The 27944-nt window shown below is 31.6% G+C and overlaps 1 protein-coding gene across 1 annotated transcript; it reads right to left on the bottom strand.

The window, feature by feature from the left end:
* Positions 1 to 314: 314 nt before the first annotated feature.
* Positions 315 to 22589, bottom strand: LOC137924027 (apyrase-like). Its single transcript, XM_068767325.1, has 11 exons — positions 22392 to 22589; positions 15319 to 15541; positions 14485 to 14682; positions 12470 to 12600; positions 7733 to 7883; positions 5944 to 6070; positions 4049 to 4206; positions 3321 to 3402; positions 2476 to 2634; positions 1204 to 1355; positions 315 to 678 (listed from the first exon to the last, which is right to left on the bottom strand). The coding sequence occupies exons 1-11, from the start codon at positions 22532 to 22534 to the stop codon at positions 553 to 555; spliced, it is 1650 nt and encodes a 549-aa protein (XP_068623426.1). The 5' UTR covers positions 22535 to 22589; the 3' UTR covers positions 315 to 552.
* Positions 22590 to 27944: the final 5355 nt, after the last annotated feature.

The following is a 27944-nucleotide window of genomic DNA, read 5'->3' as shown; positions in this document are numbered from 1 at the left end:
CCTATAAGTTCTGACGGCGCCGATGGATGGCGTTAGTAGTTGATTACTTCATGCTACCTTTTTACGTAGATAGTCGTACATAAGAACAGCGCTTGGTTAAGTCTGAAATTACTTAATAATAAGATGCAACGTAGTTTAGAAACATACATATTTTGCAATGAAAGTGATAAATAAAGTTGTAAAATAATATGTTTAATTGTTTAGCCTCTTAACTTAACTAAAATACTTATACGAATATTTTTATATGTATAAAACAGCCTTAAAGTGCTTGTAATTGACAGGAATAAAAATGAAAGAATACCCTACGTCTTCGTTGTGTCTAACCAAAAGTAGAGCGACGAGACGTAATTATTCTAGTCTTACATTATATCTCATGGTATAATTAAAGAAATACATAATTCTCTGTTATTAATTTAACAAGTTTATAGAGACTCTGTAACTAAAAAAGATCGTAAACATTACTACATAGGCTTATTTATCTCTGTACACTTAAAAAATATTTACAATATAAGCCTTATTTATATATTTTATACTTCACTGAATTTTTTTCTTTCATTGAATAATTACGATACGTCCGTCTGTATTTACATCTATGGGTGTATGTTTGTTTATGTACTGTTCTAACACTTTCTCGTCGCGACCAATAACTAACATGTTTTGCTTTCCCTTCATAAACATCTGAAACAGTTAAAAATGTTATTTTTACTTTTAAGTTTTTATTAATATCGGTTACATGTTTGTTTTTCATTTTTTTAAAAAGTCGTTAAATACTTTAATGCAATACCAAATGCTGTATTAAAACTCGTGCATCATCATGATCAATTTAGCTGTTGGACGTTCACATATGGTTCACTTGTGGACATAGGCCTTCAACATAGATACCCAAAGGCACCAGTTGGAAGCGACTTGTACTATGTGGGTGAAAATTCTACACTACGCTTAGTGGGTCTGTTGTTTCAACTCTAGACACTTGAAGCCTCAGTGGCTATCTATGCTGCGCGCTATGTGATCTTACCCTTACCACTTTGACTTGCCAAGGCTTTATACTCTTCTCACATAGTTGAAATACAAAACATGGATATTATTCTAATAACATGTATAACTATGAGTCAAATCTGAATGCAATTTAATGACTCCAAAGATGTGGTACTAAAAGATTTGTGTGATGTCATATGGTGTTTTTAAAAAAGAAGTACGTCTCACCGAAAATCCATCACCACCGTCAGCTAAATAAGCAGGCATTGTCACTTGGTAGTATTGTTCGTCGTTCAACTTATTACTGGAATCGGAGGCAATGTTCACAGCGACGATTCGCTTGCCTTCGGGTAACGAAATATTATAAGTCACGTTTAAACCTGAAAATAATTTTAAAAACATACGTATATATCTGAATAAGCATGTTAGAGTTGAATTTCATAAGCGTAGACAAGGATTTGAAAACAAAAAAAAAATATTATTAATTTCGTTACAATTCGCGTCGTTTTCAATTTGATCGATTTTTAAAATATACGTTTTTATTAGTCAACGAACCGTCGTCATACTTTCCGATGTCACGAAAAAGGTTCAACGGTAAATAATAAAAAAATTATAATCACACAAATATATTATTAAAATTAACCAACCTTGATGCTGATACTTAATTTATAATTGAAAATTTACATTTATTTCTTATATGAGTTAAAATTCAAACAGTGGTAGCCCATCGATAAAGGACTTTGAATCGTAGGTGGCAGGTTTGATACCGGGGATACAATTCTAAATAAATGCCACCGCCCACAAAAAAAGTTATCGGAAATTAAGTAGCAGCATCTTCTGCGTACCATATTACCACACTGCGATCGCCAACCCGCCTGACAAACATGAGGATTATGGATATACCATAAATATCTTTGGGGGAGCCCTATGATTTGCATAAGGAATCTTAATAATTTTAGACTTGACGGGTAAATTGTTTATCTTCTGCAGGTTGTCACAAAGGCCACTAATACTTACTATTTTAACCTGTCTTTTGTAATATGTGTCCATCCTCGATCAGACTTATATTAATTTGTCTTTCAAACATTTGGTTTCTCCACTCACGCTTCTTTTACCGTCATATGCGTAGCATATACGTCACTACTCTCATCTATTTCTCTATTCTTTCCCTTTGCGTGTGTTATGTCTATCTCCATTTCTGAGTTTTGTTTAGGATTTGTTCGCGTATATTTTTAAACCTTATATTTTTTATGTTATTATCATTTCAATAGCGCTTCTATTTAGAGAAGCGTTGATGACATAAAAAACATAACAGCTTTATAGTAACACGAAAACCAGTCCATGCATAAATTTCGACAAACAAATTACACATAATTTTCAAAATCTTCGGAATATACACATAATCCAAGTTCGTAGAAGAAAAACAAGAACAAAATGTTCTAATTCTAAAAAAATAACCGCTTCTAATGATTAAAGTTAGGTAATACGATTTAGTTTTACCTGAAACCTGCAGGAGCCACGGACCGCTAAAAGGCGCGTATCCCCAAGCATCAATTACGCTTCTTTCTAGAGCCTCTCGGATGTATTTGCCTTGCAATTCGAACGTTTCTATTCGATCATTAAATGGCAACAAATCAAAGATCGTTCCTTTTGTAATTTCTGTAAAGATGTTTGATTTAAATATACATAATTTGATGATTTGACGTGTGTAATGACTAAGACGCTCCAAATCCTTGAAGTTCCTAAGACCTTGGCCAAAGACCTTGGCTTGGACCACTACTCCAAACATTTTTAGCATCCTGATTTGGAACTCGCAAAAGTCGATCCTCATCTGTTTCTATTGTTATTGTAGAGCTAAAGTTTATAAAACAAGTTGTCTTATAGCGCATCAAAACCAAATTAGATCGACACGTATTTCTTATATATGTGTTAAAGTGAGCTTTTGTTTATACTTACACATTTGGGTGTGTAAGTTTCAAAATATCAATTAAATAACGGCCTTATTTCAAAAATATTCATTATTTTTTACAGTCGTTTTTACTATGATTTGCTATTTGAATTTTACTTTTACCAATGTCACATAAATAACTAAGAAACTAACTGTTCAACTACAATGAGTAAATTACTCATTATATACTTCTAAAATTTCTTACTAAAGTTATCTTATTACTAAAATAGAGGACAGTGTTATACTTTAGTAGTAAGATTTATTTATTCTGTATTTATTTATTTTACATTTTAATGTGTATTTCGAATCCTGTATTAAAATATTGGATTGAGTTATCCTATATTTTAGTAAAAGGTTCACAAATGTATTTGACTAAAATGGAAAAAGTTTTACTAACTTCCTTTCATAATAGAAGACTTGATGTTACCACGTTGAATGAACGCTAAGTGATGATAGCCCGTTTTGACGTTCGCTTTCGCCTAAAAATAATAAAAGTGCGAAGTTTATATGTGTTCAGTATCTCTGTAGAAGTACTAGAAACTAAAAAGTACTTGTTTTTATTATTTTTTAAATTACGATTAACTCTTTAAGACATAAGAAACCACTAGAGAAAGCTTTCGAATTTTTGTCAGTACTTATAAATCTCTGATCATAATTTTACGTGATAGTGGCGTTCTATTATTTATCTTTCACTGCTAAATTTATATTTAACAGAGGCGTTCTCTTGCCCAGAGGAACACTGGTAAACACGGACTATTTGTTGTAACATGAAATGAAGGTTCATTATTATTAGGAAAGCAGGTGCTTTACACAAGATAGATTCTTAATTTTGATTTATGACCTACAAATACAGTACAATTAATAAAATAATTTCTCCATCATGTACAAGAAATCGAACAGACCAGAAAGTATGTTTTTTCTATAATCATAGATAAAAATAAGTTTGCATGCGATTTATAGAAGTCATATTCTGAATAATTATATCGTATATTATCTTTTGTATTCTGAATAATTATATAATATATTATTATCGAAGCCATGTGCCGTGCTCTATGAAAGCGCAGAAAGGTGAGCGGTTTCGGTAGCATTTCAGCATTTCAGCCTTTTTATTAAGATGGTACTTACAAAATCGATCATTGCGTCAACCAACAAATCACCTAACGCACATTCGCCGAAGACGCAATCTTCGAAACGCAGTGATCGCACTGATTCTCCAACCGGGACGTTTTCGGCGTCATGAACAAGTTTCGCATACGGTAATAGCTTTCTCTTTACTTCTTCATCTGGAAATTTATAATTAATACTGTTAGCAGTCTTATAATATTTTTACTAATTTATAATTTATTTTACAACAGCATATTTAATTCTATTAACGTTTACGACTGTGCTAGTTAGAAACTATTTTTCCGATGGCAACTACGTGCATTTGATAATAGAAAATAGACTGAAATCCTTTAAATGTATCACTGCCACCCTTATACCCATTCAAAACAATTAAAACAATCCATAAAATCTATTTATTTTATAAACAAGGTATCTTTTTGTCTTATATTTTTATTATATTTAGTATATACTTTCTAATTTTGTTATTTCAAAACTTTAGTTTTCTTTTCTCCCTTAATTTTTGGTATGTGATACAATATTAAAAAAACAGCATCATTTAAGGAAGTACCACTATATTTCATATGGTACCTAGTCATCAATGTTATTATTAAAGTCCACAATAAGTTTTTACTATATTTATTTATATACTATCTTTGTTAACTGTGTTTTAACACCAACTAAAACTTCAATTTTAATCAAGATGATTTAGGTAATTATGTTTAAACTAGAAGGCAGTAACAGCCCTGCGGTAGAAAACTGTGACTCGAACGTTTAAATAAATAAATTTAAAAAGTTTAAAAAAATAAACTCGCGCCTTTAATTGTCGTGATACAATCTTGTGTAATTCACACATTAAGAATTAATTATACAGAATGTCCACTGGTCACAAAAAAGTTTCCAGAGGATGGGCAGCAGCGTCCTCTGCGTAAAGTAATACCACATTATAATTGCCAACCCGCCTGCCAAGCATGGCGATTATGGTATATCCCTCATAGATATCTTTGTGGATGGCCTATGCCTTGCAGTTGGCATCTATGGCCTAAAAATGGCAACGACGTTTATGTTTCACATTTATATCAATCACATGTTATTGAATACATCTTTGTTAGAGTAAAATATATAAAAGTATAATGTACAATCATACAAAAGAGCTACTTCGTCATAAATTTGTCTTATGTAAAACAAGACATATTTCTATAACGTAACATCAATTGCAATTAATTCATTCATATATTACTTCATGGAACAGAAGGTGAATAGTTATTTATTTTTATCTTAGATAATTAATAAGGTTATCGCGAATCAGAGGTTAAATGCTTGTTTACAGAAAGACCCGTCAAAGCATCAAGAGCGTTACGGAGAGCGATTTTATCTGATGATGCAACAAGTTAAAATTTTCAACTGTACTATAGTTTTACTAGAACATCTCTCAACCTTTATGTTATAATTCTGTTAATAGATTAGTCGATTTTCTATTGCATAATACTGTAGACCTGGAAAGAAAGACCAGGAAAGACCACTGCGATGGTATTCACTAGGAAAACCACATACAATGGCACACCACATTCCGCTAGTTATCAGATATGTTTTCATTAAATCTGTTTAAAATACAGATAGTTTTTATTGATAAAAGTATACAATATTTTAATGAGTATATTACTTTTTAATTTAATATTTTATTTTCAATCAAAATTAAAAAGATTTGTTTACAAATGAAAGAATCCGAAATAGCACAACGCGCAACCCAAAAGGCAGGTGTGACCTTAGATTTCTGAAATGGTGATAAGTCTGGCATGCGAAGTGTAGGCTATCCACTACAACCACCATCTAGTCCTATTTGAAACTTTAAGAGAAACTTATACCAGTAGTGGACAATCTATGGCTTTAATTATTTTGATAAAAAATTACATAGTTACCTTCAGGTATGGATCGATCAAGAAATATTGGTCCACCTTCCCACTTGACGTAACGGCCTAGATAATCAAAGTATACGGTGAGATTGCCCATGTACTTAGTGAATGCAGACGCTTGTACAATCAGTACCTGCGAAACAATACGTTGTAAATCATTTTAATAGGGTTTTTGAGTACTCATTGAAAATCAGGTACTAGCTAGCCATATCGAACTTTCCTCATTAGTTGTATAATGAAAAGGTAAATAAATATATAAAAATGATCTCTATCCTTAAAATCCATTGCTACAATTAACGTGAACACATTATAAGCTTCACTGGGATTGGTTTTTGTATACAGTATAACCGGTAGTAGTCCTAATGGAAATTTCTAAGAGAGGCCGAAAGAAAAATTTCTATGTGCAGTAGTGTACGTACGATCTACGATTGAAATGATAATAACATACATATCAAATTAATATTACTGACTTAAACCGGATAAATACATTTCAAAAACTTTTAAGTTAAACGGTTTTTTGATACCCAAATTTTGGTGGTTGTGGAAAAATATGTACCTAGTCCGCCATAATGGAACGGCGTCCATCTTGAATTTTAAATTTTGACATAATCATCGTGTTTTACTAGTGTAGCCCTTTCATTTGATACCCATAATGAGGGGGTTAAGGAAAAATATGTAATCCGCCATTTTGTATCGGCGGCCCTCTTAGATTTATAATGTTATTGATCGAACAACTTAAGCTATATAAATTTAATGAAATGATATCTTTACAAAAAAATGTATTATTTTATTGTGTAACTAGCTAATCCTGCAAACGTTGTTTTGAAAAAAAAAAGTTTTTAATTAACAAATAAAAATAAGGGTTAATCGTAGAGGGGTGAAAGTTTAGGGTTGTATCTATTTTTGTAAGCTATATCATAAAAAATAAACAGAAAAAAATTTATCTAAAAAAAATTAGGGGGCGGACCACCCTTAACATTTAGGGGGATGAAAATTAGATGTTGTCCGATTCTCCACCCTGGCTGATATGCACGCTAAGATTCACAAATCGGTCGAGCCGTTTCGGAGAAGTTCAATCACGCACACCATGACACGAAAATTTTATATATTAGATATTCAATTTCTGTAACTCCTTTGTCTTTCGAAATGCAATTGCGTATGATGTTGAAAGAATACGTTACAAAACGTGACGAACAAATCTGTAGTATAGGACCCTTATCTTTGAGAGTACGTAAAAAATACTCACATTAACATTGAAACCCATTCAGCAAAAGATATAATTATGACAAAGAAAATATTACCGTAGGAAAAATTCTAAGTCTAATCGTAATGAAAGTTCAATAATATAATTAAAAATATTATTAAGGTTTGTAGCGTGATAATAAAGCTTGAAAGAAGTTTAAGCTTGGCCGCTGCGACAGCGCAGCGTTGAAGGTCTAAAGTGAACAGACGACCTCGTTAAGGACGTCGGAAGAGGTTAGATTCAGGTCGCTTCCAACCGATCTTATTGAAAATCTAAAAGGGTATCATATACACTATAGAAAACGTTTCAAAAATAAAATAAAAATGAAGCTTTGTACTTATCTTTAAGAGATGTTATAGAAATGATCCCATAAAAAGCAGTCCATGTTATTGAGGGCTCTTTCTAGATCAGAACGCGTTACCAACCCTCGTCTAAATCAAGGATGACGTTAAAGGGTAGCTTGATCTGATTCTAGTTTCTATAAAATTGCGCTCATCTGGTTTTATTCCCATGACTTATACATATGTGAATAAATGAATAAATAAACCTTACCTGATGTTGCTTATCATCGCTTGTTTCGATGAACACAGGATATGGTCCTGCTACAGCTTCCCCACTGGGCGAAGGACCGTTCCATAGCAATGAGTGCGAGTGTCCCCCTACTATTATGTCGATGTGCTTGCCATATTTATGCGCTATTTGTCTGTAAAACAATTTTTGAAATTAAGGATAAATATGATTGAGCTGAGATGGGCAAGAAAGTAGAAGAAGACGTTGCCTCCCCCATATGGGGAACGACAAATGTCGTCCTACATTTTTAAGGTTTTGCAGAGGAATGGTGCAGCAGACTTAAGTGTATGCTACGAAATAAAAATTAATTTAATTAGTACTGAAGATGAGAAAAGAAAGACGACTTATGAAAGAAGATGAAAACGTAAATAATGAAAGATTTTGTAAAGCATGCGGGGAAAAGAGAGAAAGAATTTGTGAGGAAAGAAAAGAGAAAGAGCAATAGAAACAAGAAACTAAAAAAATATTTTCAACCCGCATTGTAACGTCCCTGCCCCAAACAAAGCAGGGGGAACGAGTATACATATAAAAAATATGATTGAGCTCTTTTTGAATCTAGCGAAAACTTTTAATTTCTTAAGTATTATTTTAAGAGACAATTTGCCTCAATGCAGTAAATAGTGACGTTAGTAATCTATATATATAATATCCTTAGTTATATTTGTAATCTAAATTATACTAACCATAATTTACTGGTATAATAATAATAAAAATCTGCATTACTTAAACATGTCTTGGAATTGCGTACAAACAAGGAAAAAGAGCATTTTTTTATGTATAACATTTAGAATACACTATTACCTATTTTATTATTATCGTATATTTTAGTATTTTGTATGTGTAATATTAACAATGATATTAGACATTATCATGTCTTTATTACTTAAAGATTACAAAACTCCTCTTTTTCTTATCAGTCGAAAGCACTCTAATATTATAATCTATTAAGGGGCACACCTAGTGTGACAGCCAGAAAAAAAGGCGATTTTTGGGAATTAATAAAAAAAAAACTAGTGGATCAATCGTTTTAAAATTTTGAGGGTATATTTATACATGTTTTGAGAATACACAGTATAATTTTTGGAATAATATATTAAATATTTTTGAAATAACACGCGATTTCCGGCGGCGCCAAAAAAAAAAGGTCCTCCACTGCTGGAGTGATTGCAGCCTTCTCCGTTGATAAAAACCTAAAAAAAATAAATTCTCGTTAAACAAAAACATATTGTCTGTACGATGACCCTCGGACGAATCAAAAAATTAAAAATTGACAAAATGGCGGCATGTTGAAAAAAAAAGTTAAATTTTACCCAAAATTTTGGTGGTTTTTGGCCTACCAAAATCCGATTTTTGATTAGATCAAAAAACTGGAGGGTCATCGTATGGAGAACTATATAGAGAAGATGTGAAAAAAATTTGATAGCGATCGGATCATTTGTCTCCGAGTAATCACTCCAGCAAATTTGAAAAATGCTGTTTCGAGAAAAACGCGTTTTAAAATAAAAAGATCGTTTTCACTGTTATAAATGGATTAAAGTCATACTTACTTACTAATCTGCTATTCCAGGCCCATATGTTTCACCTTTCTCTTCCTCAAAAAGGGCTTGTTGAGCTGAAGAAGCTGTCCACAAATTTTTAAAACATCCATCAAAAGTTTGATGGTAAAATTTGCTTGCTAGATCCATTAGTCCGCAAAAAAGTTTGATTCCATTTATTCCGACGTCCAAAAGACGCATCACAGCAACAAGACGTCTATTTATTTCAAATGCATTATCGACCTTTGGTCCAGAATTAATGTACGAATTACCACATTTACAAATGATAGCTATTTTAAACCCCAGGCCTCTTGGACTTGCTTGATTAAAAGTAATTTCTTTGTGACAAGTTTTGCACATCACTAAATTGCTGATACCTGGAGGCTCACAATAGAAACCTGAATCCTATTTGCAAAGGTTGGAAAAGACGGTAGACTCTGAACAGTAGCTCAGGTATTTCCCGTAGCCAATGCAACTACCTAACTGCCGAGCGTCTACTCTTTTAAATGGCTGTAACTCAAAAACTATTTAAGATATCGATTCAAAATTTTAGTATGTTATTTTTAAAGGTATAACCTATCGAAATATGAAAATAAAAAAAATCTATTTTTTGAAAATTTCACACTAGGTGTGCCCCTTAATATACATTTTTTTTGCCGCGGAATGTGATTAGCGCGCCTATCATACTTCTGTTATAATAATGTGTCTATATTATATGAATATATGAAACAAACATTCATTTTTCTTTATTATTTTTAGTCTTTAGACGGCAACTGCAATGCATGGACCTGCTTCAAACATATTTATCTGGAGATATAATATAATCGCCACACCAGACAGGCTGGTTGACGCTCACAGTGACGTATGGTACGCAGAGGACATTGTTGCCCATCCTCTAGAAGCTTGTTAGTGAGCAATGGCAACTCTATGTAATTAATACAAAGTGTGAATTAAACATGATTGCATCCCGGTTATCTAACCCACGACCTACTATCGCGAGTATCAGTTCTCTACCACTAGGCTACCACCGCTTAGGTAAACATATTCTTAACTAATTTGTTTATTTTTTTCAACTATAAACTAACCAATAAAGCTAACTATAAATAAAGTCTCTGAAAACAAGATAATATAAATTGATCACGAAATTTTTTTCAAAAAAATCATTGAGATAATGAGATTTAGATTAAGATAGTTTAACAACATATGTCTGTAATTATTGCAGTTTGTATTGCGCAAGAGGAAACCATTTTCATACTTTAAACTAGAAGTCACGTTTCTTTTTGTGACGTGAGAGCATAAAAGACTGTGATAAAATCGATTATCTATTTATCTTTATCAATCTACTGATCTTAACGTGACACTACTACATATAGTTTCAATGTCATTTCATATTTCTTTATCGTGGTTTACCAAATTTCCTTGGTTTCATACTTTTATTTTAATGTAGTTTAATAATAGAAAGACATTATTTATAATTACTTCGAGTAGTTATGTCTTTAATTTAAGATCACAATGTTTTTATTTGGCCAAATTAAAATCACAAAATACAGATAACAAAGTGTCAATGTTGGAGACAAGTTATAAAATGTCAAGTCATTTAATGCCGTGTATATTTGGAAAGCGGTATCAGAAACAGAGTTAATTTATGACAATAATTGTCAAGAAACAACGTCTGCATAAATTAAAGAAAATGTTATTTGAAAAAAAAGGTAAAGATAAAGAAAGCCAAAGACCTTATTCTTCGAATACCAAAGCGATCATTTAAAACAAGGTTGTAGGACTACATTTTTTGGGTTTCTTTCGGCTTTAAGTAAGGAAAAGGAAACATTATAAAAACTGAAAATGAATTTTATATAAGTGTTGGAAACGACGGAAATTGTTTTGTAGGTAATCGTAATGATTCACGTTTACACAAAAGGACTTTTTGTGCATATTCAATTAGAACCTCCGTAAAGAATATTGTTGTCTACATAATAGAAAAAAAAACTTGCAACTCGCGACCCTCAGCAACTCTTTAAAGGATAATTTTTCGCTTTGATTATTTGTTCAGATATTTTAATATTATAAACAACGCACATGTATTTATTATATTAGTCCACCTTAAAATTATTGAAATTTAAAAACATGGAGTGTTATATGAATAAAAACAATTATTAAAAGAAGTAAAGTGTGTAATTTTTAACACTTAAATTCAATACATATATTTTGTATTTTTATACCTAAACTCTCAATAATTTTCTTGTAATTTTATATCTCTTAAATATATATCTTATTGCGAGTTACGAAAACAAAATAATTTAGAAAAACGACTCACTATCAATAAGTTTGGCTATATAAGAGGCGGCTAGGCTTTTGAAGAAGAACGATAAATAATTTAATATTTAAACTACGAAAGTTATTACTTTGGAATTTGATAAATGTATACAGAACTCGAATTTCAATTTCATCCGTGTCGGTGTTTTATATTAAAAGTAATTAATTGTCTAGATTGTTTAACTCAGTATAAACTCATTATCTTATCAACCAACACAGTTTCAAAACAACATTGAATTATATATTTTTTTCATCATTTTAAAATTATGTCTATATCCATTTTAAACATGGTGTAAGTCATTTGTTTGGAATAATTGAGGAGGGTTTGATTTCCGCCAAATAATGGTCCGTAAAAATATCCTTACCTGCCTGTGTACCTTGTTATTGCTGACGTAACTACCCGATAGTTTTCGTACTGTTAAAAGTTATTAGTCTATCGGAGTCCAATAGAAAAAATAGCGCTATGTGTTTGAAAAGATCACACAAATTTAATGTAATAATAAGGACAACGATGGGTCGTAAATAATAATTGTATATTTCGTACACTTCAAGACTTTACTATCAAAGCACGCTTTCCTTTAGTTTTAATTGATGTCAATTGTTTGATAAACAGGAACAGGTGTTTTGATTACACTTTTGTGTGATAATACTTTGTTTTTATGTTTACACGGTTTCCTTTGATTTTAATTGACGTCAAATGCTCGACAGCAAAGGATTGTTTGAAAAGGAGTGTTTTGATTTACTTTGGTTCAATATTTTCACAAGTAACCATTGACATAAAAACACAGAAAGTTACAAAGTCCTTATAATAGTTATTGCCTATAAAAAGTAATCTACTAGTCGACACCTTGATAAGAAGAAAGGATCTTACTTGTCGATTTCAAGCCCGCAGTGTGACAGTAATATTATAATGTCGACTCCCTTTTCAGTCAACAGTTTTGCCTCACGTGCTGTAGCTTCGAACGGGTCTGTGAATACAACTTTACCGGGTGAAGACAGAGTCTGTAATCAAGAGAAAATTCTCGCCTTATCGTGTTTAAAAAACAATACAAGCCGCACCAAATAAATTAGATGATTCATTTTTCTTATTGATTTGATTATGATGTGTATTTCGTAATTGGTCTAGATTATCCATTAATGGTCAATTGTTTAATATTTTGTTACAATAGGACTGTGAGACCTAGGAACAATAATTAATAAATGAATAATATAAATAAATAAATAAAATAAACAAATAAAGGGGCGGGCATACCAAGCTACTGCTCGATATAAAAATAAAATATTTTTGACAAGAAGCATTTCAAAAATTTGGTACGTGAGATGTTTGCAACAGGAATATAGAATAAGCTTAATTTGTTCTTGCTTCTCATGAGTGCGTTATGGTATTTGATAATTCAATACATGTAAGTAAATAACTATTAGTCTATTATTTTTATAAAATTTGTCTTTCCCGGGTCGCAAACAAACAATCCTAGAATTGTTCCTGAAAACATTTACAACAATTATTTTCTAGACAAAGAAAACAGCACAAAATAAATGGTACGCTTTTCATTAAAAATGATCGTCAGGTTTATTTCGATAAATGCGTTCCGCAGCACACGTTTATTCAACTATTTTTAATACCAAGAAGTAGATGTAATTACTTAGAAACTTTACGAAATCACAATAAAATCTAATAACATATTGTATTTGAACGAAATAAGACTTATTCGGTTTACTAAAATAGTCAGTTACACAAACTACGAACTACAAATTTATAATACAAAAGAAACCAAACTAGGTGTACTTAGATACGGTGTTCATTATTAGATACTTTTAGAGTCTTACTGTCGAAAAAAAAGGCTCGATAGTCATAAGTTGACACAATACATAATTACGAACAGACAGCTAAGATAAACTGCTTGTTATAGTCGAAGTTTACTTGCAAATGCTAAAACTGATGAAGAAAGGTGTCATTGTATATAAAACAAAAGAATTCCATTCTCTAGTTTGTCTGAACAGTCGCGTGAAAGAAATGCGATATGTAAACACAAGCCCAGAGAACACGGCTCTGCAATCATTAGTCATGTTTCTATTATATACAAAAGTAACAAGAAAACCACAAGGTACGTGACACATTTTTTAATTTATTAAAGTATTACAACAAAATCTGTTAACTGAAGTCAATTATGGAATTGGTTAAGTGCTTAGTTAGGTTACGTTTAAGAAATGATTATTAAGCGATCCTTTTAGATCTAATCTAGTATCATTGAATTTTAGTCGACCAATATTCACTTTATGAAAAGAAGCGTATGAACTTTAAAGCTATGGGGCGGCAACATTTTTATATTGCTATCATCATTATCATTTTAGCCATAGGATGTCCACAGGTGAGTATAAGCCTCTCCCATTAATTTCCGTAAGATCGTTTGAAAGCGGCTACACTTAGCATTTTTCGGCGACCTTAATGAGACAATATGTCTTGCTTCACCTCATTTATCGTCGTTACCAAGATAACGTGGTCCTGGTAGGCCAAATGCGGGGCAATAATATAGCTGTTTGCTGCCTTATGGTTCTGGAGCTAAAAACTCGCACTTAAAGTCGTCAGAAAACACTAGATCAGGCTGGTTTTATTGGAAATCTGTTGAAGAAGCCTATAACCAGCAGTAGAAGTCTTATGTCTGAAAAGATAATGATAAAAAACAACAAGTAACTGGGAACATTGTCCAAGGATAAAATTTTTGATTAAGGTCAAAAAATTTTAAAAACACTGTAATATGAACCGATCATAATGTAGAAAAAAACATTTAGTTGATTATCCTCAGACTATGGCGACCGTTATAAATTACCAAATAGAAGTCATAATAGAATCATTTATTTAGAAGGGATTGCACAACAAAGTCTTACCTTTGTGTCAGTGGTAATTAATCCAATGATTCCGATCTTTCTGCCATCACGCTTTACAATTATGTGGGGTTTGAAGGTTCCTTCAAGAATTGGCTCCTTGCTGGCATCCATATTCGCAGCTACTACTGGAGCCTTGAGAGCTTTGAAATAAGGAGCAAGTCCTTCAGGTCCATCATCAAATTCGTGGTTTCCTACCGCCTGGATGGAAATAATTCAAATTAAGTATTTCAATTCTATTTTGTAGTGACACTTTTAAACAACATTTTGCATTGTAAGCTGACCATATAATTGATTTTTTATTTTATAATAAGGTCCTGTGATTTATTGAGCGAACATTCCAAATTTAAGGGCCTTATACTTTCCATAATTATAATGAACATTAAAATATTTGTATTTAAGAAAACACTTAAGTTTGCTTTAAAAGAAACTGAACTCATAAGACAGATTAAAACAAAGAGGTATAAAAGGAAAGTGGTTTAAACTTAACGTAAACGTAAACAATAAAAAGTATTTCGTTTTTTAAAGATAAAATTATTACAAAAAATTTAAAGAAGATATAAAGGAAGGAAGAGAGAAAGATTGCATTTATTATCTATATAAATTACGAGGACAGTCGAATTTAAATTAAACTACTTGAAAGAAGATAAACGAAAGGAACATATCTATGTTCTACATTTGTATATCTGTACAAATCTAGATGCGAAACTTTTATCTTCGTGAACCCCATTACTATTAAAAAGTCCATCGAAGTAAACAATGTTTATTTCTGCATTAAATATAACATAGTAAAATTAATGCGCTGATATTAAAAACTTTAATTTGAAAGATACTAACATGAGCGTCATGAGGCAAGAGATTCATGAACTTCTGCGTGACGTTCCATTTGAGCAGGGTGTACCAGTAAGTGCCTTGGAAGCTGTCGCCTGCATTGAGAAGCAACGAATTCGGTTTCTGCCGTTTTAGCTCCATTATCTCGCTGTAGAGTCGCGGAAATCCACCCAAGCAAGAGCCGTTGTTAAAGTGACATGTTGCCGTGTCCACGGAGGTTTCTTCAAACCTTTAAATAAAATAATATCTTAATATATAATTTCTACATAATATTAAACGAAACCTTTTAGCCTAACGCCATTCAATCTATAATTTTATATTGTTATACACTTTCGATCGAGTTTATAGACACTAAAATTATCTAAGTATGATAAAAATTTAAAACAATTGAACTTCCATGGAACGTTATTGTTCAATTAAAATGTATATCTCAGGTGGTTCTACACGCGTCATGATGTCCGAAAATTTTTTTTTTGTAATCACTATCACAAATATCCTGATTACAGGAATTGGTGCAATTCATTCCCAAGATTTTTTTACTAGTATGTCTACAAAGTTAACTAGTTTTATGAAGCCTAGAAAAACGTTTAAGAAATAATACCATTATATTTTACGACTGAAACTAAAAAAAGACTTCCGATCAATTCAGTTTTTCCAACCATATAACACAAGTTTTATCAATTAATCTTCTTCATATTATAAAGAGTCCAACGAATTTCAAATAAATATAAATACATAATTTTAAAAAATTATCAAATCATTATGGCTTTTATTTATAAAATTATGATGACAGCATGAAACCGACACAATGTTTCTTGAGTATAAAATAATAAAAATAATATATTAAGTAAAAGTCATAATCTAGTGCAGTGGATAGGCTAAATCATATCCATTACTGTTGGATGCTGTTCGGTTAAACTTCTGGAGTGAACACAAAGGACCAGCAAGCGCTGCGTAGGAAGTTCATCCACAAGTTGAAAACACAAACCTATTATGGTTATCATAAGATTCTGGATGCAAGCCTTTTTCAGCCGGTCTTATTGGTAATTTCTAGTGGAAAACAAGCGGAAGACGCTCTCTCTAAAGTGATGATGATATACACCTACAAGCTTAAAGTGATATTGAAAATGTAACTAAAAAAATGATTATAACTGAACAGGAAAATGACTATTTTAGCCTATAATTTTTTGTTGTTTCAGCCACTAAAAATATCTATGGAGGAATATAGCATGTTCACCGCACTTGGTAGGAGATTTGGCGATCGCATGTATTATGGTATGCAGCGGACGCCCCTACCCATCCTATGAAAACTTGTTGGTGAGCAGTTACAATCATATATAATTTCCGCATAAAGTGTGAATTTTTAAGAATATATCACGGGAACTGAACCTGCGACTTATGGTCGCAAGTCTCAGTCCTTTACCACTGGGCTACCACTGCACAAATATAATTAAATTATTTAATCTTATTTATCTATGAAGATCTTATCTCAATCTATGCTAGTAAACAATCTACATATTTACAGAGTGACTTTGATTTTATTTAATGACGTTTTATGACATTTATCACTGTTTGCTGGCATAGCGGGACAATTTGGAACAACAACTTTCTCTACAAGGATAGGAAAATGTAAATGAATGTTTAAGAATATGTTTTCTTCAAACGCCAACCTCTCAAAGATAAATCTTTCTAAACCGTCGCCTTACATAACTCCGCTGCAAAGGCGGCAAAAGACACGTTTACATTTAATAGTTTTAAGATTACGAGTACTTATCTTTATTTATCTTCAATGTGAAATATGTAAACTAATCTTACAACAAACTTTAAACCATTTTTTTATTTTCTTCTTTATTTTATGGCCATCTTATACATATAACTGCTTAACTTGTAATATTACATATACACTGCATTGAATACACATGTGACTCATCACGTTATCTTCGGAACCTTAACGCTTATAGACTTAAAATATAAGTTAATACATTTCCTTTATTAAGTATAGGTCAACTAAGAATCGATTTTACAAAATTTCTCCAGAAAGGTGTAGAGAAGGCATTCATTCATTTTTTTTTTCAAACAATTGTTATTAAAGAAATTTGGTCACAATATTTACGAACAAGTTAAAAATTACCAAGAATGGATTCTTGAAGTTAGAAATGCAAGTTGAACAAACTTTGTTTGCCGAGATCATACGAAGATGCTGATGGCAGTCGATCTTCTCTCAAAGATTACTCCGACGCATATCTCTTACTTACACATCTCTGCATTCTACTGTGAATCAACGAACATTTCCAATATTCACATCTTTTCACCACTTCAGTCGTAATATATTTATTTCACACATTAATTACTTTTATTTCACTTATGAAAACCGATACGTAAAAACAAAAGAATAACACACTAATAATAAATAAACACAAAAACATTCCTTGGTTTGCTCCGAACGGAATCGAATTGTGCATGTGTGTGTGTATGTGTGTTGAATCTTTGCGTACGTGCGCAAGCAGACTTATTCAGCATATGACTTCTTGATGATATTCATGATACGATCTTTCTTAAGCCCGTGGTGTTAAGAGCGTACGGTCGTATCACACTATATAGTAGTGTATATATATATTACAGACGTTGCAGCCAGACCGCTGCCCACTATGCTTCAAATTCAATTTATGTTTTGTCGCGTTGATGTGCTGTTTCCTGTGTTTTTGATAATATTTGTTTGAATCTTGGCCTAAACAGAGTTATTGATTGAAAACTGCGCACATTTTTTTCTTCTTTCTTTCCGTTTCGTTTGTTCAGAATTTTCAATAAATTCCTTTAATAACTTAATACAAAAAGAATCTTCTATAAACGGGGATCGACCCGCGGACTTTCGGCGTTATTTAGCCAACTCTAAACAATTATCAAATATTTGACAGTCTGGCGCAATTATTGTCTGACGGTATTAAGGTTGTCAAAGTACACAATTGAAGAAAAATATTTTTTTTATTATTAAAACAATTTTAAAGGAACGTTACCTGAGATTAGCATTGGCAAGTGGTTGTCCAGTGTAAAAAGACAGATTTGCTATAGTAAATCACGGGTTCGATTCGATATACAATCTAATATAATTCACACTAACAAGTTTCCAGAGGAAGGAAGGCAGCGTCATTTGCCATGTCATAATACCACACTGCGATCACCTACCATACATACTAATATATATATATATATATATATATATATATATATATATATATATATATATATATATATATACAAATAATACGATATAACAAGGGGGAAGGTCTAGGCTTTCCAGTGAGCATCTATGAGCTGTAACGACGACGATCTTAGAACAATTTTAGCATAGACTTCGGTAACTTCTTTATCAAAAATAACTAATAACTTTCACTGTTAAATATTTCATTTCCATCGTACTTAACAAAGAAATGTCAGCATTCACATTTCTTTGTCTAGAGGAGTTTAAGTTGAGAATATTTTTTTAAACTGTAATCTTTAAAGTTTCGAAACTAAAGGATTTATTTCGTTTTGTATTTAACACAAGTTCTTTTACGATTCATTTACTATTTAGTTTAAAATTAAGTACTTGTTTTATATACTACTTTTATGGTTAATCGTAATTAAGGAAGTCAAGATCCTATTTTTCTTTTTCTTTTTTAATTATATAAGATTATTTAAAAGCTAAAACTTAAATAAAATCCTAGATTGTACATTGAGAAGTATGTTTGTAAATAAAACTATAAATACGCGAGTTTTGGGTCTGCAGAAAAATATCGATTTTGACTTATATATAATATATTACTTACTAGTCAGTCATTCAATATGATTAAACCGAAAAATTGAAAACTACACCTAGGCGCCCCGAGGGCCTTTTAAAAAAACATTTAAACATAAATTCTTGTTTAAATATTGTATTATTTATCAAAAGTTTTTATTAACCTTTAACTATGGACGTCATTTTTTTGTCACACTACCATGGACGCGCGGTCTCTCGGACCGCTATGTTCTGAAGTCCAAATATTACGTAAATTTTAATTTTATTTGTACAGTTTTGTATTTACTGTATTTTAGATATATTGAAATTAAATAATTTCGACTCCTTTAAACAATCTTTCTTTATTTGTAAATAAAATAAAGCATACTAACAATTAAAGGTACTTTTTGGCATACATTTACTAGAGATCAATTTTAGGACGAAAAACTTGAATGATTTAAGCTTTTTAGAAAAAATAACAATCAAAGCTATAAATCTAGGGTATAATCTAATATAAAAAGGAATAAAAGTCTTCTCAAATTGAAATACAAAAATTTTGACATTGGTCCAATTTGTATAAAATTATTAGCAGTCCTTGCACAAGGGTTTGGAACACTGTAAACATATGACTTGTATACAACTTATACAAATGTAATTGGACTTTCTCTTTAGTTTTGGTGGACAAAGACGACATGTTTTTCGTTTTAATGAATCACTCTCCTAGCTGGGGTAGGTTCATCTAGGAGCATATCTGCCCCTAATAAAAATCGCCTCATTGTCATTTTCAATTCGTTTGAAATATTTGGTTTTATTGCTCGTCTTTGCATATGCGGAACTACTAAAGATCGTGCTATTTTTTTAGGAATATTCCACTTTCTCTTCTTTGGCTCTGGTGCTCATTGTGTAGTACATGAGCATTTATACCACACAAGTCAAGAATGCGATATAAAATGAGTATAGGCCATCTCCTCGTTCAATATTCATTGACATTTTAAATGAAAATAACATAAAACAATCAAATTAAAAAAATCACCGTTTATATTATTTACGCAGGAAACGTGGACGTGCGGTCTGACAGACCGCGGTTCAAGTATAAAGTAAAATAACTCAGCTAATTTGTGGCCGCCGACACAACTTCTCATCTCAACATACGTTTCGGCGCTAAAACTAAAGCTACTGAGAGCATTAAACGCGGGGAGCAAAGGGAAAGGGGTAAACAAAAAAATTAAAAACTGCAAGCGGTCTGTGAGACCGCGCGTCCACAGTTAAAGGTTAACCAAGTTTTTTTTTAATTAAAAAAGAAGTTTTATTTATCATATCTATATCATTATTTGCCCGTTAGTTTGATTAAACAATGAGAGATTTTTTTTTTTACTATTTTTCATCGCATAAAAATTCAAAGAGATTCGCAACTGTTAATATTCATGGAAAAATAGCCGTATTAAACTAATTTAAAGGCACAATATTAACGCATACATCTGTTATCAGTTTAACGTTTCAAACGTATGTAAACAAATGCAATTAGCAAATCACAGGTAGCAATGATAAGCGAATAGTGATATAATTATACAAAGTACAATATTTGTACTTTGTTATATTTAATATCAATTATTGAAGGGGGAAACAGCAAAGTAAAGTGATAAAGGTTAATTAAACACCTTTGGTTTTATTTTTTGTTCTTCTGTTTAATGTATTGTAATTAAATAAAAAAAACAGTGTTTCTGTAATATTTTAACATATCAATGCATTTTATTTTTATTTCTGTGTAATAAAACACGACTGTTAAATAGCAAAATTATGCTATTACTGCAAGTTTTTCGATTTACACGGTTTTGACTTGAAAATTTTAATTTTTCGATTTACACGTTTTTCTTAGGAACGTATCTACCGTGTAAATCGGGGGATAGGTGTACTTTTATTATGTTACTTATTTTTTCTAAAATCATTGACTATTGGATAAAGTGTATGATACAAGTAACAAATTAGCTACATACATTCACTCGGTATAATATTTTACACTCATAAACAATGACTTTTACGGAATATTGATCATTGAATTTTAAATTAGCTGTTACGTAGATTAGAAAAAAAATATTTTTTTCCTCAATACAGTTGGCCAATTATGTATTAAAACATATTGAAGCTTCAAATGTCATAAAAAAATATGAAGTTAGCTTGGTCATGTCATGAATGAAATCTGATAGTACGATGCCTTAAAGGTTAAAAATGAATAAATCACATCAATCAGTATAATGATTAAAGTGGATTTAATAGTAGCTGCCATATGATTTCATTGAAAGATAATTATTGTATGGAACTATCCTTTGGTAATAGAAATTAAAAGTACTTTCCTTACTTCGTTTTTATTATCTTCTCTCCTTACGAAACAGTTTAGCTAATTAAGAAATATCTAACGCAAACACTTTTAAGAAAATAAATAAGCTTTTCTTGCGTAAAATATAACAAATAGTTTTGCTGCAAATTATGCAACTGGGAAATCAATACGATTTTTGTAGACCATAAATTCTTCATCTTCATAGTTTCAACCGTACAACGTCCACTGCTAGATAGATTCCCAATGGGAGCGTTCTGAAGCGCCCTGATCACTCATCATGCATAGCGTCGATCGGCGACCTCAGCAAGGTCAGCTGTCCATTTTCTGGGAGGACGATCTACGCTGCGCTTGCCGGTTTGCCGTCTCCGCTGCAGATCCTTATGGACCCAGTAGCTTTGTATTCTGCGCGCTGTGTAGCCTGCCCACTGCTACTTCAATTTCTAAACCGCTGGGCTACGTCAGCAACTTCCGTTCGTTTTTTAAATTACTCGTTGATCCGATTTCTTAGACAAAATTCGAGCATAACCCTCATCATTTTTCGCTAAGCGGCTTTGATCTTGCCATATCAAAACTAACTTCACTTAACTGGAATGATTTATTTTGAGAAAAATTGGATTTATATCTTGATGAAAAAAATACCCCTGTTTTACAAAGAAGTCGGGAGTAAAACCTAGTTTTGCAGCGAGACTTAAAATAATAGAATATAAAGTATGTGAGTACATGTGTAAAGTTATTTTTGGAACATAAAATAATTCGCTATCAAGCCAATCGGGATATAAACCGATTTGCCCTATTTCAACATAGAACGATAAGTGCGTGTACATGTGTGAAGCGTATTATTTATCATACGGTGAATGATCCGAACGTCACATTGTTTTTAATATTAACCAATGTGTTATATTTATTAAAAAATATAAAAGAAAAACGTAAATAAGAAATAGTGCTCCGAAAATAATAAATATAGCAAAAATTATCGAAAATTGAACAAACCTTGCATGGAAATCATTATAATGTATAATATCCAACGGGTAAAGTCCTTCGAAAGGTAACGCGAAACCGTCAACTAAACTCAGCGCTGTCGCTGTCACTATGAACAAATTCAGCATCGCGATTGACATTTTATCAGAGTCCATTCCCTTCAACGAGCAACCTTCATCGCTCGTGGTCGACGGATAACTGGCGCGTCTGAGAGTTACTAACAGATAGATTGATATTGGTGAGTAATGAAGTAACAAGCGATCAAGGTTAAACTCTTTCTTTTATTCACGATTATTTAAACATATGACAATTGTATGATATTAAGTGTTGTTAGCAACCAAGGAGCATATGCTAACTGGTAACAGAATGTTGTTTATTTTTATACTCGAACACATATCAGCCTTTTTCTTAAGAGCGACATCATCAGTATACACGATTATTGGCGGAAGGCCACCACCAGTGCATGCATTTGTTCATCAAAATCAACTTAAATGCAACAACGAAGGTGAATAATAACAGAATTTTCTAATTCAAAATATATCATAAATAAATTAATTATTCTCAAATATTTTTAAATTCCCATATAATCATATTTGTGTTTGCTAAAAGGCTAAGCCGATAGATGACGCTAATAGTCGATAGTCTCGTTCTATAGCTCGACACGGGTAGTCGCAAAAAAGGACACCGCGCCGGTGAATCGGATTTAATATTCAATGAATAAAAATCAACGGAACCCCAACACATTTCAACTCTTTTTCTTGTGTCTTCTATTAATTTTACAAAAATCGATCACAACGAGACGTGTTAACGCATTAATTTCTGTTATTTTAGTATCGATTAGTTAAAAAAAGAAATAATGTGTTAAATTATAATACCTAAAAACTCACAGTGTTATCACTCTCAATATTAGATCTAAGTAATAAACTTAATGTTTAAAAAAGAATTTTTACAACTCAAGTTATTAGAAGGTAATTTTGTCGAATAAATCGGTAGGTAAATCATTAATACATCGAGCAACTTAGTTTAAATAATCTTTTTCATTCCGTATATATTGTATGCAAACAGTATAAAAGAGTTTTTAACGTTAAAAAGTTTGAAGCTTCATACGTACGGATTGCTTTGTGAACGAGTAAGAAAGTGTAACCTAATTTAAATTTTAATATTTCTTATTTAAATGAAAATAGTTACAGTTACTTATATAACAAGTATTATGTCTGTATATATTTGAATTATTATTTTTCACATTAAAATTAAAAAGCTGTCAAAATTCTATGCCAATAACATTTTATAAAAAGCATCAAAATTACTTTATTTGATAATAAAAATATATTACGTAAATAAAAAAGTTGTATAAACTTTTGCAATGATTAAAAAGCTTTTTCATTATCACTTGCTCTGTTGGCTCCGATGTCTAGGTTATCTGGTTCTAGATTAACTCAACTTATACCTAAAATATGTTAATAAATATGAATTATATAAGTAAAGAACAGTTTATAAGTCAAAAATATTTGTAATTACTATATATAAATGTAGTTCAAACATTCGATTATCTACGCTTACTTTATAACTTCTATTGCAACAATATTTTGTAAAAAATAAAAATTATTACGCGCTTTAACAAGAGGGCGATCTTAACGCTATTGAACCATCTCGTTAATGTTTATTCATATAATCGATACCATACTATAGGAATCTCAGGCGTTTTAGAAAAAAATAGTTTAAACAGCTTATATATTGTATACCGTTATCAACATAATTAAAAAAAGAACTATACTTTCAACTAAACAAATGTAGGTTCAAAATAGCGTAATTTTTTGCTTATTGATGTATATTACATTTAATAAAAGTTATGAACGTAAAATAATTTAATTAAAACAATTATTAAAAAATTTCCCTCATTTAAATTCTTAAAGAAAAGACTTTTGCGTCCTTAACGATTATTTTATAACATACGGGTTCAACATATTAGTCATAAAAGTACGAAATAAATTGGTATCAATATAAAATAAATAAGAATAAACTTACTAATAACATTAGGATAAGATGTCGACATATTAACCTAATTTTATTAGTTCTAATTCAGCTTGCAATAAAACTGTAGATTAATAAAATCTCTGTTCCCCTGTACATTAACAAGCGCTTACCTTGAATGAAAATCATTGTAATGTATAATGTCGAGCTTGAAATCCGCTTTTTTATTAACAGCACCATTCACAATTACTATAAACAAACAATTAGCTAAAAAAGTGATTATAGCGTGTCGTAACGACATTGTAAAGGAATAGGTATAATAGGTCCTTGTTACCGGAATCACAACCGTCGACTGCCGCACAACATTCATGTACCGCACACTACATGCAGACCTTATGACTTAACTTTTGATTCCCATCGTGAACCCAATGACCTTCTAACCTGTACCTCACCTTAATCAGTTTTAACAGCAATATTCAATCTAATAATACTCTGTTTCACTATCTGTCTGAATCGTGTATATATGAAAATAATTAATGTTAATAGAATTATACTTCATCATTATCAACTCAGCTGCATGACGTCTAATACTGGATATAGATCTCTCACATAGATTTCGAATAGTGCCGGTGGGAAGTGACCTGCATCTAATATCCGAATACCTTCACAAGGTCGTCTGTCTGCCTAAGGCCTGCGTTTCTCAAATACTGCAGGGCCATAATTCAAGAGATGATCAAAAGAGTACCGGAAAATAGCAAGGTATGAATATAATTATATAAAATATATGTAAAAAAACTAGACATAATTTAATAGCCGTGAAAAAAAGTGAAAACGATTATAGAGTAAGGAAATAAAGAGTATATTAAAAGGTAAAGCCCCGTGCAAAACTAAATAGGGGTGCCAACGTCTATTCAACTTGTGGGTGGATATTCCACGCTACGCCTACTGGTCTATTACGTCTATTTCAGATCCTTTATGCCCCAGAGGCCATATGTTCAAGAAAACCTACCCAGTGCCATTTGAAACTCACCAAAAACCGTAGATCAAACGGGGAAGGAAAAATATAAATTATGGTGCAAACGATTGAACATTTGTAGTAGTACTTTAGTAGAATAAATGAATGAAAACTCCATTTATACTATATTATTTCTTTAATACGTTTTATTGTTTATTAAAGCCAATAGTAAAAATATACTATAAAATAAATGAAATACACAGTCCCATCACTCGTGGAATTTTCTTATAGACAACCAGTGTATGGAGACAAGGGCAAAGAAACGAGAGTTGACGAGCACATTTTACGCCAGATTAGAATATGATAAATATACAATATATTAAATAAAACTTATAAAATACAATAAAATATATATTAACTATTTAATCTGCTTAACATAAAATGACCTTTGATCAAATTCGATAAAGCAGAAAATATAAGGAAATATAATTGACTTAATAAACAAGTTACCAACTTGTATAAAAGTACTGCTTACTTTCTCAAAAACTAGGAGCTATTTTGCACGATTTATCTGCCAAAACAGCTTGTTTGAATAAAGACTTGACTACACACGATGTAGAATGCGATTATTTTCAATCTGTCTGTCTCAACGCTGTAAAAAAGAGAGAGTGGGAGAATTCAAAAGAATAATATAAAGCAGACAAAGGAATCTTTTAATTTAAATTGTGTCTATAAGGAAATTTCATTTATTTATATTAAAAAAATACTATTATCAAACATTGTTACATAGACCTTATTTTAATTAAAACATTTGTACAAGTTACGTTTGGTTTGGTTACGGTCGTTACGGTTTTACTTCTGAGGCGGACAATGTATCAACATTGTTCGAGGCCATCGCGATTTCAAGGGTAGCATGAAAAACGCATACCCCGAGACGAACTACCCAGAATAGCATAACGCGTGTTACTGCAGGTGATCGTTAATTTGGAGATACCAGTCCTATACACAAAGCAGAGAGCGACCACCGTGAGGGTTGTAGCGGGTAAAAATCCCACCAAACTCTGTACTCTCTAGTGCAGGGTATGTTAAACTAGCGGAAGAAAAAGTAAAAAAAAATACGAAAATGGTTGGTTTTAACCACAACAACCACCTTTTTCAATAACTAATTGGTATACAAGTTGCACTATTATTTGAGAAAGTTAATCATTTAAATTATTTAAAAGATCACTATAGGTCAGTAGGCTAAATTTCCGTCCAATTAATATTTCCGATTCCCACGGATGTTATCTAAATTTCTCTCGGTACTTTTGTATTAGTAAAGAATACAACATATTCCTTTATGTATATTTATATTTACCAAGTATAAAACGAGATATATAATAGGTATATAATAGATCACAATAAGTGTTACATTTATGTTATAACCTTTATTCTTACGTCATTTTTTTTGTAATTTTCCTATTTTTATTCCGAAATCAACACTAACACCTTTAAACCACAGAGAAGGGCGTTGATACATACGACAGAATCTAAACTAATCCAAATATTACGGAACAATTGTATTCTATTGTATTTGGTATTTGTAATATAGATTGTATTGTTTAGTCCAATATTTGTAAGTATACTTATCATTGTTATATTTTTCTTATATTTTTAGCATTTAACTATTTACAATTTTCAACATTTGAAACGATTAAGAGTTTAAGGAATATTCATTGCCTCATTCCTTGATCAAATTAGTTCACGTTATTATTCACATAAGATCATTTATAATAACCACCACCAGTGTTCGTCATTAGAATAATGGCAAAAGTCCCCAATTTTGATAGAAACAAGAATCACGTTGAGCTCCCTTATAATAGCATCATTAAAACTACGAGGGTTCAAAGTGCTCCTGATTTGAGAAGAGTTCACAAACTCAAACGTTTTTTTGTGGTCACTTTCACAATATCTTAGATATAGTAAAGATCAATTAATTCATCAGCTTTATTATCACTTAAAAATCCTTTAGGTACACAATTGTAATTAATTGACATAGCACGTGGATGTGTTGTAATACCGTATATAGTTGCCCTTATTTCCTTATAAATTCTATAATGCGTATTCTATATAATAGGACTGTTCAACATTTTTAAGGTCGCCTACTACAGGTTGTAGGCTTCCCCAATAAATTTGTAAAATCTTTTCAGCGTGAAATAAGTATTACGTCCACCAAGGAAGATGAAGCCAGTGTCCCTTTGTGTACATTCCCGATCCACACAAATTACTAACAAGTATGACACATTTGGGTTTAGTTCTTGATTAATACTTGGAATTTTTAAAAGTACCTTATTAACAATAATTCTGCAATTTTTCCTCGTTTATACACTACGTTTGTCAGTATCCCTACATAGCTAGACAAATCATAGCTTGGTTTAACCATGCTACAAGTTCACATTAGGGCGTCAGCATTAATTAAGGCTTTATGTTCATTGGTTATTAAATTATCATGCGGTAAGTGTAAGGCGCGGCTAAAGAAACAATGAAACCGACGGGAACTCCTAATTCAATGAAACTACAGTATGTCTGCATGAGCCGAGGCACTCCACGGATCCCTCCAGATTCACTGCCTTAAGAAATGTTTAAGGCGAAGCAGCTAA

Source organism: Battus philenor, unplaced genomic scaffold, assembly GCF_028537555.1.
Source record: "Battus philenor isolate CCGP_79_NKW_IND1 unplaced genomic scaffold, ilBatPhil1.0.hap1 SCAF_23, whole genome shotgun sequence".
NCBI lineage: Eukaryota > Metazoa > Arthropoda > Insecta > Lepidoptera > Papilionidae > Battus > Battus philenor.
This window is presented reverse-complemented; position numbering and strand designations above follow the sequence as displayed.